Source organism: Catharus ustulatus, chromosome W, assembly GCF_009819885.2.
Source record: "Catharus ustulatus isolate bCatUst1 chromosome W, bCatUst1.pri.v2, whole genome shotgun sequence".
Taxonomy (NCBI): Eukaryota; Metazoa; Chordata; class Aves; order Passeriformes; family Turdidae; genus Catharus; species Catharus ustulatus.
Genome location: NC_046261.2, coordinates 11,055,565 through 11,070,151, shown reverse-complemented (window position 1 = coordinate 11,070,151; position 14,587 = coordinate 11,055,565). Strand labels below are relative to the sequence as shown.

The following is a 14,587-nucleotide window of genomic DNA, read 5'->3' as shown; positions in this document are numbered from 1 at the left end:
AATTACTATTACCAGTCTTTTGCCTCAGGATAGCATAATGTTGGGGAGAGGAAGCTACACTAGAATGAAAGAGAAAATTAATATCTTTGAACTCTTCCCTTAAATTGTAGCCTGTGGAAGATAGAAGGAGAGTTCGAGCAATTCTGCCTTATACCAAAGTGCCAGAAACTGATGAAATAAGGTATGTTTTAATAATAGGTAGAAGCACATGTGAAATTCTTGGAGTATTTGTAAAACCTAATGATTTAGGTATATGTTCACTATCCAAATGCTTTCCAATTGCGTCTTAGACTTAATGCTCTGGGAGGGTAAAGGTATTATGCCTGCCTTTTTTTTTCTTTCTTCCACTATATACATATTATGTGGAAAAGATGCAAAACCAACAGTCCTGTATCTAATGGAAGAACATCTACTAGTTGCTTGGAATTAATACTGCTTTCCTGAGATATCAGTTTTCTTCCAGATGAAAAAAGAAAAGCCAGATTTGAAACATGTTTGTAGTAATTTCTGATGAGACTGTCTTGGTTTCACAAATTGATAGAACATGCTGGCGTAATTGGGAATAAGGTTCTTGATAGGACTATTAACCTAAGATTATAGAGAAAAGTATATGACAGCTTTATATCCTCATCAGGGTGAAAATTTACCCAGTCCATTCTGATCTCTATAAAAAACACTTTGAGGATATTAATTTCTGAGAAGACCTTCTTCTAAGCATACAATAAGGTAGTTAAGACAGGAGGGCACTCCCTAATTGTATATTGAAAGTAAGGCTTCTTTCTGTTCTTATGCATAATAGGGTCCATCAAGTACAATAAATGCCTAATTGCACCTACCAACTTAAGAGGAAAAAGTATTTTATTACTCTACTATGGTAACAAGAATTACAGGAAATTGTAAAGTTCTATGTGTCTGGCTAGGTTTCTGAGCTGTGCATGGTAAAATAATCTGTTCATAGCAAAACTGGTACAAAGTACACCATTTTAGGTTAAAGTAATGTATTATACTGTGTCACGGTTTTGGTTCAACTGGGCAGAAACACCAATTTAGTGTAGTGGTTTTGGTTCACCAATTTGAGATTTCCCAGCCAATGCACCAATTTATGTTGCGGGTTCTGTGTTGGCCAAATTGCCCGTGCACCCACTAGAATTATTTACTCATTTCCTTCTGAGAGATAGGATTAGGAGGAAGGCAAAACAGGCTTAATCTGTAAAGGGTACAAAGAAAATTTTTATTACTAGAAACTATAAGGGAAAAATAATAAGAATCAGAATAAAACTTTAAGAACAGTTTCTCCTCCCCTCCACAACTATTTTCTTTCACACCAACCACATGCAGAAACCATCCAGTCAGTTTACCATCTCTAAAATAGTCTTTCACTAATTCACTTGGGAGAGGAGACTTCCCTCTTCAGTCTATGGAGATTTCTACACAAGAAACAGTTTTCTCGTGGCCTTGATGTCACAGTAATCAGCCGCCCGGGAGAATGGAAATCTGATCACTGTGTAAAAATCCCTTCTTCAACTAACAGTTTTCCCACAACCATTGTTGAGGACCATATCAAATTATGGGGCACACTTCAAGGATTATAACAGTTCAAACAAAAGCTCTCTTCATCTTTGAAAATAGAGGTCTTTCTTCTTCTTCCGTGGGAGGCAGCAGGGATTTTCATCTCCTCTCTATTTAAACTTATGGGATCACAGCCATTTCAACATCTGCTTACTCTAACACCAATGCCTCTGCTCATATCTACAGTTAAAACATTAATCCACCCCATAATATATCTTTATGTGTTATAGAGAAATGAGAGTCTCTTCTCCATAGCTTAAAAAAAGAGAAATTTCAGTCCACAACTCTCCTCCTTCCCTCATCTGGGACCTGACTCTTGTCTTACCTTGGTGTTTTCATGCTGTTTCTGTGTCTGTCTTCATCTTGGTCCTCTTCTTTCACTCGGGTGAGAGAACAAAGTACAGTAATTTCACGATTACAAGCCGCACCTGATTATAAGCCGCACATCTGGGTATCGGCAACATTTCATTCTTTGTCCATATATAAGCCGCACCGAATTGTAAGCTGCACTTTCATTCGCAGCGAGGATCCCCATGCAACTTTCACAAAGTTGCCAATTAGTAACAGAATCGCGAGATCGCGGGGTTTACTGACTTGACTCGGGGTTGGGCGGACTCGGCCTGCTCGGGGCTGCCGATGGGGCCGAGTGAGCCAGTTCAGCGCTGCCAATCGGCAGGGCCACTTGGCGGGGCCGGCCAGCGTGGCCGCCGCTGCCGGGCTCACTCGCCCCCGCCTGCACCGCCGGTGCCAGGCAGGCTGGCCCTGGCCCAGCACTGCTGGTCCCGCTGCTGCCGTGTTCGCTCCCCCCGACCCAGGACCTGACGCTGCCGGTCCCACTGCCACCGCATTCACTGCTGCTGGCCCTGCTGCCGCTATGTTTGCTCCTCCCGACCCGGGGCTGCCCGCCCGGCCCCCGCTGCGTTCGCTCCCCCGCGCCCTGGGGCCCGGCGCTGCCGGCCCAGCCCATGCCGCGTTTGCTCCCCTCAGCCCAGGGCTGCCTGCCCAGCCCCCGCCGTGTTCGCTTCCCCCGGCCTGGCACTGCCCCGCCGGGGCCGGGTGGGCTCGGCTCGGGTTAGGGCTGTTGCTAACTCGCACTTCTGGGATGGCGAATTTCAGAAGTTTTTTTCCTATATTAGCCGCTCCAGATTACAAGCCGCACTTCCGGGTTCAGACCAAAACTTTAGTCAAAATGGTGCAGCTTATAATCGTGAAATTACTGTATCTGCAAGTCTCATTCTGGGCAGTGAAAGAGTTAATATCTTGCCCAGGTAGCAGATGGTTCTGTGATCTCTTCCAGGTGGTGGGCTGGAGCTATTTACAAGAAAGAGTCTTTCAAGGCTGCGCTGAGGTTGGGCTAGGATTGTAAGGACCCAGCCAGAAACTGGTGGGTTTTCTGGCTCCATGGCTGTTTTCTGGCATTTGCTACATTCAATTCCAGCTGCGGGCTGATGCTCTTCCCTCCACCTTGCCCGGCAGGCAGAGGGTGGGGGGGGCCTTGCTAGAATGGAGCTCAGCTGTCTCTCCCCCAGGCTGCACAGGCAGCGGGGCAGGCCTGGCCCCCCGGAGCTGCTGTCCTGGGGGGGCCCAACGGACCTCCTGGCTCGGCCTGTGCCAGCAGCAAGGCAGGGTTTTAATGGCAGCTAGATTTTCTGCTGAGCCGTGGGCTCTCTGCCCGCGCCCCGTGGGGGGAAACTCAGATTTTAGCAACTGAGCAGGCCTACCCTCCCCCTGGCTATCGGGGCCCCTGGTTTAAAACGGGGCCCGGCAGGCTTCCCGTGCCTTGTGTCAGAGCCCGCCCGGCCGCCCCTGCCTGGCCCGGGCCGTGTAGAGGGGGCCTGGGCCGGTGTTACCTTGTGAGAGGCCAGAAGGGAAAGAGAGCTTTCCCGAGGTTTTTCGTCCTGACATGCATGTTTCACAAAGACGCATAAACTTTCTCATTGATGTAACAATGTGTCAATATTAAAAATCAGACACTGCTTGGTCTTTGTCAAGTTCAAAGGAGGCTGCCCAGGTCTTGGCAGGTAAAAATTTCAGGAAATCTTTATGAACCACCACATGCTCTTGTAATGTACTCTTGAAGATGTTATAAATTTCAGGGAATCTTCACTTAATTTTAATGTCATAATTAATATTTAGAAAGCTTGAAGCATTTCAAACAATAACAACTGATATAGGATGGCTTTACTGTGTATTGTACATTGCTAAGATTTAAGTTCATTAGTAGCTGAATTCATTCTGAGTATTTTCATAAGCCTTTTTTTACTCTTGCTTTTTACTTTGTGCTCAAGTTAATGCATTTTTTGTTACTCTGTCACAGATGAATTATTAAAAGAAGTCATCATTGTGGGATTAACTAAAAGGGTTTTATTGATTAAACAATTATTAAATGGTAATTAATACAGTTCACTCAGAGTGGGTGCATCTATCACACCCTCTCTAGAGATGTTCAGTAGAAAATTGCTATCTGAATTTGGTAGTTGATGAACTTCAGTACTGCGTAGCTATTGCCTGTATCCCCGATACATCATTTGACTTGATTGAGAAGTCCCCCCGTGCTCCATAAAAGGTTTTCATACGACCTGATATTATGGTTTAACCCTGGCCAGCAACTAAGCACCAACAGACACCGGGGCAGTAATTTTCCTGGGTGGATGCCTTTTTGCTGCTGTTTTTTCTTGCACTTCTTGTACTTGAGCTTCTAGTCTCCAGGTAGGTTTACCATCCCACTTCCTTATGTCCTCCCCCTGGTCATGGCAGACAGAACCACAGGGTGGCATATAGCGTGTGTCACTAATTCACTGATAAATCTCTTCCCAAACACAAAAATGTTGACTCTTAATAACCAAGATGTTGGTCACTCTGGATGAGGAAGACTTCTCCTTTAATTGGTGGGACAATTGTTGGAACAGTTTCTCCACAGTCGAGACCCAGGGAGGAAGTGAGATTCTCTTTGAATTCTCAAGTTGGCTGGCTAGTCTAACCACAATTGGTTCTTTTGTGTCTCTCCAGCTCATTGCTGCCAGGTTGTTGGTGTACGATGTTGGTGGACTTCATGCAGGCTTTCACCACATATGCCATGTGCATGGGATTTCACATGGCTTGTTGGATACCTGGTTGTCATATACCTCCACCACAGTTAATTCCCTCAGATACTGGATATCTTCCCCCAGTGGTGGTCACCTTGCTTTGGGAATTTGTAGGTCTTTCCTTGATGGGATATCTGTCCACACTCGATGGAAACTGCCTCCAAAGACTTCAGATTCCTGCCACTTTTACAATTCTTTTGTCAGTGACCTTATTCCTAACAAGGGATCCCAGCTGCTAGGTTTCCTTACCCTCTAATTCCTGATGTTTGGCTCCAATATTCCAGTGTCAGAATAACTCACTTACAATTTGTTCACCTGGTTGATGGCTTCACATATCTTGCTGCTTGCTTAGGGATAGGGATTATATGGTTTCGCTCTCATTATTTCATTCTTTCCTCTCCTGTTCTTGTGACTGCTCTACTGCTCCCTCTTAGGAGAAGCTTCTTCATCCCTTCCTGAATGAGTTGACTTCCACTTTCATTGTTTCTTTTTAATTATAGAGGTGACTGATATAGTTGAAGGCTGGATCTCTGATTAAGTCACAGTATGTCACAGTACAAGCTGGCTTGTACTGGACAAAGTGATTCTCCATATATGGGAGAAACACTCTGGTGGGACAGACAGCCCTCCAGGGAACAGGGATAGGACAAATTCGGAACCAGACAGGGAATTGACCCAATGGGTTCCTGCCTGGCTGCAGAGGCTATTGGTCAGAGGGCTGGGCAGCCTGAACTTTGAACCGATTACAAGTACTTGCTGAGGAACATTAAGAAAGGTATTTAAGGTGCAGGGAGAACAATAAAGTGCTTTTTGTCACATGGATCACAGAGTCCCTGTGTCTCTGTCTTGGACATGGGTGCCACTCGTAGTTACAATTGGTGACCAGCCGACGTGATCCAACAAAGCCAGACCTACGGAAAGCAGGGGGAGACAAGAACATTCTAGCCATGAGCGAGGGAAGAAATGCCCAGAAAAAGAGGCGGGGAAGAGCTGGCTGAGAACCAGGGATGTCCAAGAGAGATGGCAGCGAACTTTGGCCTTGAGCCAGGAACAACATGGGAGGATACATTTCTACAGACAGACATCCAGTAATCCAGGTATGGGTGCAGTTTCTGGAAAAGTGGGAGGTGGAATATAAAGAATCACTTTTTGATTTAACATTATGGACAAAAAGAAAAGGGGAGGAACCGACTGCAGAAATTGCATTAGATATGGACTATTGGAGTAGATTTGGGGAAGAAATAATAAGTGGAGCTTTAAAAAATGATCCCGAAGCAGTTAAGGTGGTAAAACCTTGGAGGATCATTCTAAAATTGATAAAACAGATGAAATCTGAAGTGCAGTGAAAGGGAGAGACTTTACTGACCAGCAAATCCTTGGTAGCTGGCTCAGAGACCCTTAATCCATCCAAAACCACTGGGGGGGGAGGCTTGAAACAACACTCTGGGGGCCTGGCCCTGTACCTCAAATATCCTGCAGAGCTGGCCTGGGGTGCTGTTTCATGTAGAACAGAAAGATATTAGAGGCTCTTATCCCAGGGTTGATATTCTGTTTTATTCTTAGGCTTCCATGTGGTCAGAGCGGGAGAAGAGGATAAAGAGGAAGTTCCAGTGGAGGGCTCAGGTTTTTAAGGGTCAGGAAAGGGGAGGGGTCAGCCTTGGCTTCAGGCCAATCCCATCGCAGGGGTCAGTCCATTGGTCTTGCAGGGGTTACAGGGTTAAAGGGACATACCATTCTTAAAGCAGTAGGGTATTGGGTTACAACAGGGGCTGAAGAAAATTCTAAAGATGGCACCGACCGCATGGCCAGAGAAGAAAACCCCGAGAAAAACCCCAAGATGACGGATGCCGTGTGGCCACCGCCGGGGAAAAAGAAACCCAGCCTGCCTCGTGGGGTGCAGCTTCGCCCCAAGCCCATCCCTGGTGGGGCGTGTCTCCTGTTCTGACCATGCCCTGGTGGGAGGTACCCCCTGCTCTGACCCAGCCTTGGTGGTTAGTACCCCCGGTCAAGGTCGAGCCTCAGAGGGGCAGGGTCCCGGCCATGGGCCAGCCATGGGGGCATGCCTCCACCCCAAGTAGTCCTGCCTCTGGGGGGATGGGTCCCGAGCCCACTTCAGCCTCTGGAGGGTGTGTTGTCGGCCAAGAAAGAAGACGTACCTTTGCCCCAAGTTGCCATGGAAACCCCTGCCAACAACTGGCCTGAGAAGGGCATCCCCAATGATGTTACACTAGGAGTACCCAGCAAAACCTTGAGAAGCCCACCGGAACCAGGAAGTAAAAACACCAAAGCTCTGAAAACCATTCCTGCTCTGAGCTTCAGCCCTGATCCTGCTGCGACCACAGCACCCACAGTTTCTTTGTATCAGAAGCCAAGAGTGGAACAGCTCCAAGAGACCACAGCACAGAAGAACACTCAAGACAGCCAAGAAAGAAACACAAGTCACCCTGCTGCGATTACACCTCCAAGCCTATCTACACCTCCAACCGAAAACTGTACATTTGTAAGGGTAGAGAGAGGAGTTTTTCAAGTCCCTGGTTTAATTAATACTCAGTGTCCATGGGAACAGGGAAATCTCTCCCAAATAAATAAACACCTACACACTAACCTTCTACTAAGCTATAGGGGGGAGAAACACATAGATATAAAAGGGGAATGTCTGCAACCATATAGCATTTTCAAACAGTCCCAATCACATGAAAAGTCACCATTCCAAATAGGGGATGGGACCCAAAGATCTATACTAGCATTAAAACCAGAAATCAAAGTGTGGGAAAAGAAAAAAACAGAAAAAAATCTTGTTTCCTTGAGTCCGAAACTGTATTCCGGCCTGATGCCCTTTTACATGCATGATTGAGATTGCCTCTGGCTCCTGGCTAGCCTCTAAGATTTGCTTTATTATTTCTCAAGTATTAATTTATCCTCTTTCTTCCCAAATTTTCCCAAAAGTACAGACTACCCCAAATGCATATTTTGAATCTGTAAAGATCGTTTATCTTTTTCCTTTCAATTTCTTTAACGCTCGCAATACTGCATACAACTCACGTGCCTGAGCTGACTAACTCACACTTAGGAGTCCTGATTCCACTACTTCCCCATCTTACCATCCACAATCACATATCCTGACTTCCTTTTTCCTTCTACGACTCTCGCTGACCCATCCACAAACCATTTTTCTCCTCCCTTCTTCTTTTACCTTCTCACTATACCCTTCAATCCACTGTCTGCAATAACCCAAAAGCCCCAGTAGCTGCCTTATTTCCCCTTTTTGTTTGTGAGGAGGGCAGAGTAACGATCCCTGTTACCCTTTCAGGGTCTAATTTCTTTTTCCCCTTTATTAGCCAATGTCCCAAGTATTTAACCTCAGGTTCAGTAAACTGTAATTTTGATTTGGAAACCTTTAATTCTTTGTCCCCTAAGAAATTTAGTAATTCTATGGAACTGGTTCTTATGTCCTCTTTTCTTGGACCTGCTACCAGTAGATCATCCACATATTGTAATAACTTGACTCCTGAGGGTGGAGTAAACTCTCTTAGTATTTTCTGCAAAGCGTGTCTAAACAAAACCAGTGACTCAGTATATTCCTGAGGGAGGTCTGTCAACACTGCCAGATTTATTTCAGCATAAGCCTTCTCAGACATTTTACACTAAGATATCACAGTTTTGGACTCTGTGTTATTTATCACTATATTAATTTGCAATTCCCATAGGAGCCATCAAATATTTTCCCAGTAAAATACAATCACAATGAGACATTAGAAACTCATGCTTTTCAAACCCATCTCACACATTCAGCAAAACTCTCACGGCCTTCCCCGTATTACTTTTATTTTCTAGCAAAACTCACAAATTTTAATTTTTTTTTTAAAACAGAATCCTAATCTTTTCACCTACAATCTACATTTCCCAGATATTCCTTTATGCTTGTTCTCCCTCTCTTTATCACACACTTTATACCAGAGCCAATCCCTGTCCTGTCGCAGTCTAAATGCAGCTGCTCCCCCACCGGTGCTCCCAGCGGGCACAACCGGCAGCATCACAGGCAGCCAGCCAGGCCAGCCTCACAGGGACTAGCGGCCACTGCCACCCCTGCTCGAGGGTGGCGGGGTCAGGCACTGCCCGGCGCTGAGTCCCCGCAGCCCCACAGCCACCCCCAGCCCCCACCGGCCATGCTCCCAGACCTGCACCTCCGTGCTCGGTCCTGCTGCTCATTGCCTCACTCATATCTCTGCACACTCCCTTTCAACCAATTCTGTTTCAACACACAAACACTATCCGTCTACCTGCTGTTGTCGAGACCCCTACTTGACTGCCCTTATTGCCCCCTTTGCTCTGGAAGTGGAGGATACAGGGGACCTGCAACTGGCCCTTGGGTCAGCTGGCAACACTGCAGGACAAGACGGGGAAAGGGGCTGAAAAACATCCCAATCCCTACCATTTTCCTCTTCCTCCCCTTTCTTCTTAACACATAGATTTCTCCTGTTGCTTGTCTAACCCATATTAATCCACATTCCCTTTCAGTCCATCCTTCCCAATTCTCCTCCAAATACCTCCACAGAATTCGACACAAATGAATTTTATCTGTTCCATAACATGGCCATATAAGTCCCTTTGCCAACTCATACTCTGGCCATACAAAATAACAATATTTACCATCATTTCCATAGTTACCTCTGGGTGAATCTGAGGTTGATGGTTTGGCGTGGGCGTCCCATTATCTTGGACCTGCTCCTGCCTTTGTACTTTCCTCACAGCTGCTACCAACACCTTTGCCTGTTCTTTCTGCTGCTCTTCTCCTCTCCTGATATAAACCTGCTGCGCTTCTCTAAGCAAGTCCTGTAACTTTTTCTCCTTCCATCCTTCTATTTTCTCAAGTTTATTTTCTCTCTAGACCTTTTCCTCCTATTGGAACACTCCTCCCAATGTTCTAACATCCATCCCAACAAGCTGTTTCTCGGGATTGCAGGTAACTTGCCCCCTCATGCCTTTACAGGCTTCTCTGGAGTTTTTGCCTGAAGTTTACTCTTCCTCTGTCCCATCCTTCTAAGAAAGTTACAACACGCTACATTCGTATGTTTCCTTACCGTGATTTCACGCCGGGATCCTCTCAGTCTGAGCGGTACCGTACTTGAGTCTTAATTTCTTCATTTGTATTTACCAATCTACTCACCTCACACAGAGAACCGTTCCGTGGGGTTTTTCGAAAGGTCGTGAGCTCTCTTTTCCCTTTCTGGTCTTACCTAGTCCTGGATCTAAAAGGTTTACCAGCTCCCAATTGACAGGGAACGTACCCTCCCTTTTGATCCTCCCCGTGACCGACCCCATAAACTTTCCAAGTTTTAGGCTTGACACGCGAGAAAGAGTTCTACCACGTTACGTTCGCTTACCCCATGACTGACCACGTCCCTCGTGGGATGGTGGAAATGTGATCTTGGGGTCTGCACTCGCTCCGTGATCAGATCACGTCTCACGCACGCGCTCAGTAACACCTCACTCAACCACGCGATACTTACGGTTCCTTTTCCTGCGTGGGTTCTTTGTGCATATAAAGTTTTATGAGTGAAAAAAATTGCCACGGTTATCTGAGAGCTCTGTGCCTGTCTGATCCCCTTTTTGATTGTGGCTCTGGCTTTTAGTTCGGGATTCTGATTGTTTCCAAGGAATTCCCCCATTCCGTCAGGCCGCTGAAATCAGCGGGGCACCTTCTGAGCGGAAGGGGGGGCCTTCCTGGACCCCCAAATCAGGATCACGTCGGGGTCACCAAGATTGTTATAGATAATAAACAAATCAAGCTGAATTAAAAAGATTTAAGAAGCAATTTTAATTTTTATGACCGAAATACGGTCCTCAATAGCCACAATCAAAAAGGACAGCATCGAGCCCGGGATCGGCACTGAGTGAACACACACGCTGATCTGACCTCTATTGCATCGGATCCCCCTGTGTTCACAAATGCTGTCCTGGGCAGTCCATTTTTATACAGTTTTTCTGGCCTGGGGCAAAAGTCCTCCTTTCCTGTCGTGGATTCCCATATTCATGTAGTCTCCTTTCTCAGCAGTGAACTGGACAAAACAGTTTTTGGGCAGCGATGAATTTTGATGTGTGCAGATTTTGGTTTATGGGAACTGGATATTGAAATGTAGTTTTTCCTGAAGACCCTGGTTATCTTGATTGATGGCGATTATCAAGTCCTCATGGCTGGGGAGTTTCCTGGACTGCCTCATAACGAGTTACCTCCGTTTGGGCTGGTTCTATTAACGTGCTAATTGTGGCTTTGTTAGCGACTGCAGCGCTGGAATTCTATGAAGCAATCTTTTCTCCTCGTTGTGGCTCAGTGTTGCTAAAATTACTTTATTAAATTCTTTATTTATACAAGCATGATTCATCTTTGATAAAACATGATTTACTTTATAACATATATCACAATTAAGATAGGTATTTAAGGTGCAGGGAGAACAATAAAGTGTTTTTTGTCACATGGATCACAGAGTGCCTGTGTCTCTGTCTCAGACATGGGTGCCGCTCGAAGTTACAGTATCTATTAGTATGTTTTCAGATCCAGAAGACCCTCTCCTTGAGGGTGCTGAACAGTTCTAAACAGTGTTGGTTGGTGCAGGCCAGGCCCCAGTAGAGTGTGATAAGTTGTGCCTCTTTGGATTATCTTCTTTCAAACATTCTATCACTTCATCAGGATCCAGGAGTGAAGTCTTAGACCACTGGAGGTGGCAATCTTTCTAGATAGCTGCCCATATTTTCCTACATGCCTTGTGTCCTGGGTAACCCAAAATGTTATTTTTTTCTATATCTATCTGTGCCCAAAAAATGTTACTGTCTCTTTAAGGCCTGACAGCACAGCCAGAAACAGAATGGTGAGGCCGGGGGGGGGGGGGGGGTGGGGGGGGGGGGGGGGTTTCCAGGGCCATTTAAAAAAGTCAGAGTTGCTCAAGCAGAGCTCCCTGTTGCCTTTTAGCTCTACTCTCAACAGTAGCAACCTGAAAAGCTGCATTTCACAATCAAAAACTGTTTCAGAGTGAAATTTGCAACATCTATTGGCAGTGTGAAGCTGGAGTCAGATTGGGGTTGGGCCATCGTACATCCGTGCTTGAGAGTCCATTTTCTTCTTCCCATTGGAACAGGGACCCAAGACAGCACCACCAACACTGGCACAGTGCAGTGGGTGGCAGGAGGTGGCAGCAAGCAGCACCACTGACCTCACACATGCCAGCAATTCCCATCTGCCACTAGAATGGCTTTGTAAGGTCCTACTTTCCCAGTTTTTTGTTCCAGAGGGAAGGCTGAGACGAGCAGCGTTTGTCTGCCATCTTTTCCCTTTGCCTCCCCACACATGGTTACTTGCAGAGTGCACCATCTTGGGGAAGGGTTTACTCTGCCATTTTGAGTTTTTCTTTGTTCCTGGGGTATCTGCAAGATTTCAGGAACTCTGTAGCTAGTGCCTATTACTATTATTTTTTGCCTGTTGCTATTTTTATTTTTTTAGTAAACTGTTATTTTTTCACTTATATCTACTCATATTCATTTCTCCTTATTGGTGGAAAGGGATTGGTTAAAACTAAAAGGGGAGGTAACTTATTTTAGAGTGTCCACCTCTTAAATTGTCTTAAACCAAGACACCTTGCCACCCATAACCACACTGTTGTAGCGTCTGTGTGATATTCCTAAATTGCTTGTCAACCTTGGAAAAAGCCAAAACAATATTCTAAGAAATACCAAAAGGAGTATTTTCATTACCCAAGAATGTTTAAGATACTGAAGACTTGCTATAACAAGGGAGAAAACATCATATAAGAAAGTGGTGAAGGTGCCATTCTCTATTTCCTCCACGAAAATCCTCTTGGAGGAAGTGTAATTTTTATTTGTCTCCATGAGACAGTTCCTGAAGTACGGTAATGGAATCAGTACAGAGCTCAAATAGCAGATTAAGCTCGAGGCTAGTGTTTTAGTAATAAATATCTCAGGCAAAACACCACTAAATGCTACAGAGCACAGAAAACTGCAAAAGCCAAAACCAGTCTTTAACATGTACAGTAAAAAAGGGACCATGGCACCGATCAGATAAAGTGATATTTAGAACAGTTAGATCAGTATTTGGACCAGCAACTGTTAACAGATATAAGTTTCTTCTAATACCTTCTGGTAGAATCTGTTATTATCTCAAACCCTTTGAGAACCCTGTTGGGTACCAAAAAGGACTGTTGTGGTTTAACTCCAGATGGCAGCTAAGCATCCCACAGCCTCTTGCTCCCTCCTTCCTGTTGGAATGGGGGAAGAATTGGAAGGGTAAAAATGAGACATCCATGGGTTGAGATAAAGACAGTTTTAATAATTAAAAATAAATTAAAAAAAAAAAAGTTGTAAGGGAAAAAACTCACGCACCAGCTGACAAAGAGCGAAGGGAATAAAACCCAAGAAAAATAAGTTATAAAAATGAAAACAGTTGCATACTGCCAACAGACTGTCTGCCCCCCCCATAGGAGCTACTATGGAGAAATTTAACTCTAGTCTAGTCAAAACGAGTATACCTGAGTTTGGGATTACACTTAAGGAACAACTTATACTAACCTTCCAGTAATTAAACTCCTTTGAATCTTTTAATGCTTTGTGTTTATATTCTTATTTGTAGTTATTTGCATGTCTTCTTGAAGAACTGTTCTGTATCTTCGTTTTACCACTTATCTTCATATCCAAATACTTAAATGGTAGATATTCCATAGGCTTTATTATACAAAATGATGTTTTGCTAGAAATATTATTTTTTAGACTATTAAGGAAATCTTTGATTGTTTTTTACCTGTGTTTAGTATTTGGTCCCTCTTGATAAAGGTATGTTACTATCTTCTAATGTTGTGGTGTTTTTTGTTTTATGCATCCTTTGCATAATTTAAAGTATCTATTAGATTCTAAATATAAAATAAACATTCATTTGATATTCATACCTACTTAAACTATGTGAAAAATACACATGGTGTGCTTGGGATACCAATAAATATATCTTTCATGGTCAGATTTTCTCAAATGTTTTTCTGAAACTATGCTCAAGAATTCACTGTGTTCATTAAACTTTGTATTATGATTGTACTTCTAATATATATGTTACTGTAACTCTCTTCAGTTTCCTTAAAGGAGATATGTTTATTGTGCATAATGAATTGGAAGATGGCTGGATGTGGGTTACAAACCTACGGACAGATGACCAAGGTCTTATAGTAGAAGACCTGGTAGAAGAAGTGGTAAGTAATTTTATATTCAAATCTGTTGCAGAACTGAGATTTCATTTTTATTTTTTGTTAGTTGTGTGTGGAAGTTAACATTGAAATTAAGCCAAGCTAGTGTCATCGAGCTGCCTGACTTTATGTACTTTTCTAAACCTTCTTGCACTACTTGAATCTTCCAGTTTTTAAGTACAGTAATTTCACGATTACAAGCCGCACTGTCTATAAGCTGCATCTCCGGGTGTCGGCAACATTTAGTTCTTTGTCCATACATAAGCCGCACATGATTATAAGCCGCTCTGTCGTTTGCAGCGAGGACCCGCATGCAACAAAGTTACCAAATAGTAACAGAATGGCGGGATTGCGGGGTTTACTGGCTCGGCTCGCTCAGGGCTGCCGACGGGGTCAGGTGGCCCAGCTCGGCGCTGCTGCTCGGCGGGGCCGCTTGGAGCCAGCCGCTGCTGCCGCTGGGCTCGCTCGCCCCAGCCCGGCGCTGCCCCGCTGTGGCAGGCGGGCACGGAGCCCACCGGCATCCGTGGTGGTGGCGGCAGGTGGGGATGGAGCCCCCCCGCTCCCGTGGCGGCGGTGGCAGGCGGGGGCGGGAGCCCCCCGCCTCCCCCCCGGGCCGTGGGGGTGGCAGCACGGAGCCCTCTGCCCCGGGCTGCGGGGATGGCAGCACGGAGCCCCCCGCCTCTCCCCCGGGAT

At 45.2% G+C, this 14,587-nt stretch overlaps 1 protein-coding gene across 3 annotated transcripts in view; it reads left to right on the top strand.

Moving 5' to 3' along the window:
• The window catches only part of LOC117005018 (ras GTPase-activating protein 1-like), a 175,036-nt gene that overhangs the window by 44,386 nt on the left and 116,063 nt on the right, over nt 1-14,587 (top strand). For all 3 annotated transcript variants that reach the window (XM_033076234.1, XM_033076233.1, XM_033076235.1), the window contains exons 4-5: nt 111-181; nt 13,783-13,900. In XM_033076234.1, the coding sequence (XP_032932125.1) occupies nt 111-181; nt 13,783-13,900 (189 nt within the window). The remainder of the gene's footprint in view (nt 1-110; nt 182-13,782; nt 13,901-14,587) is intronic.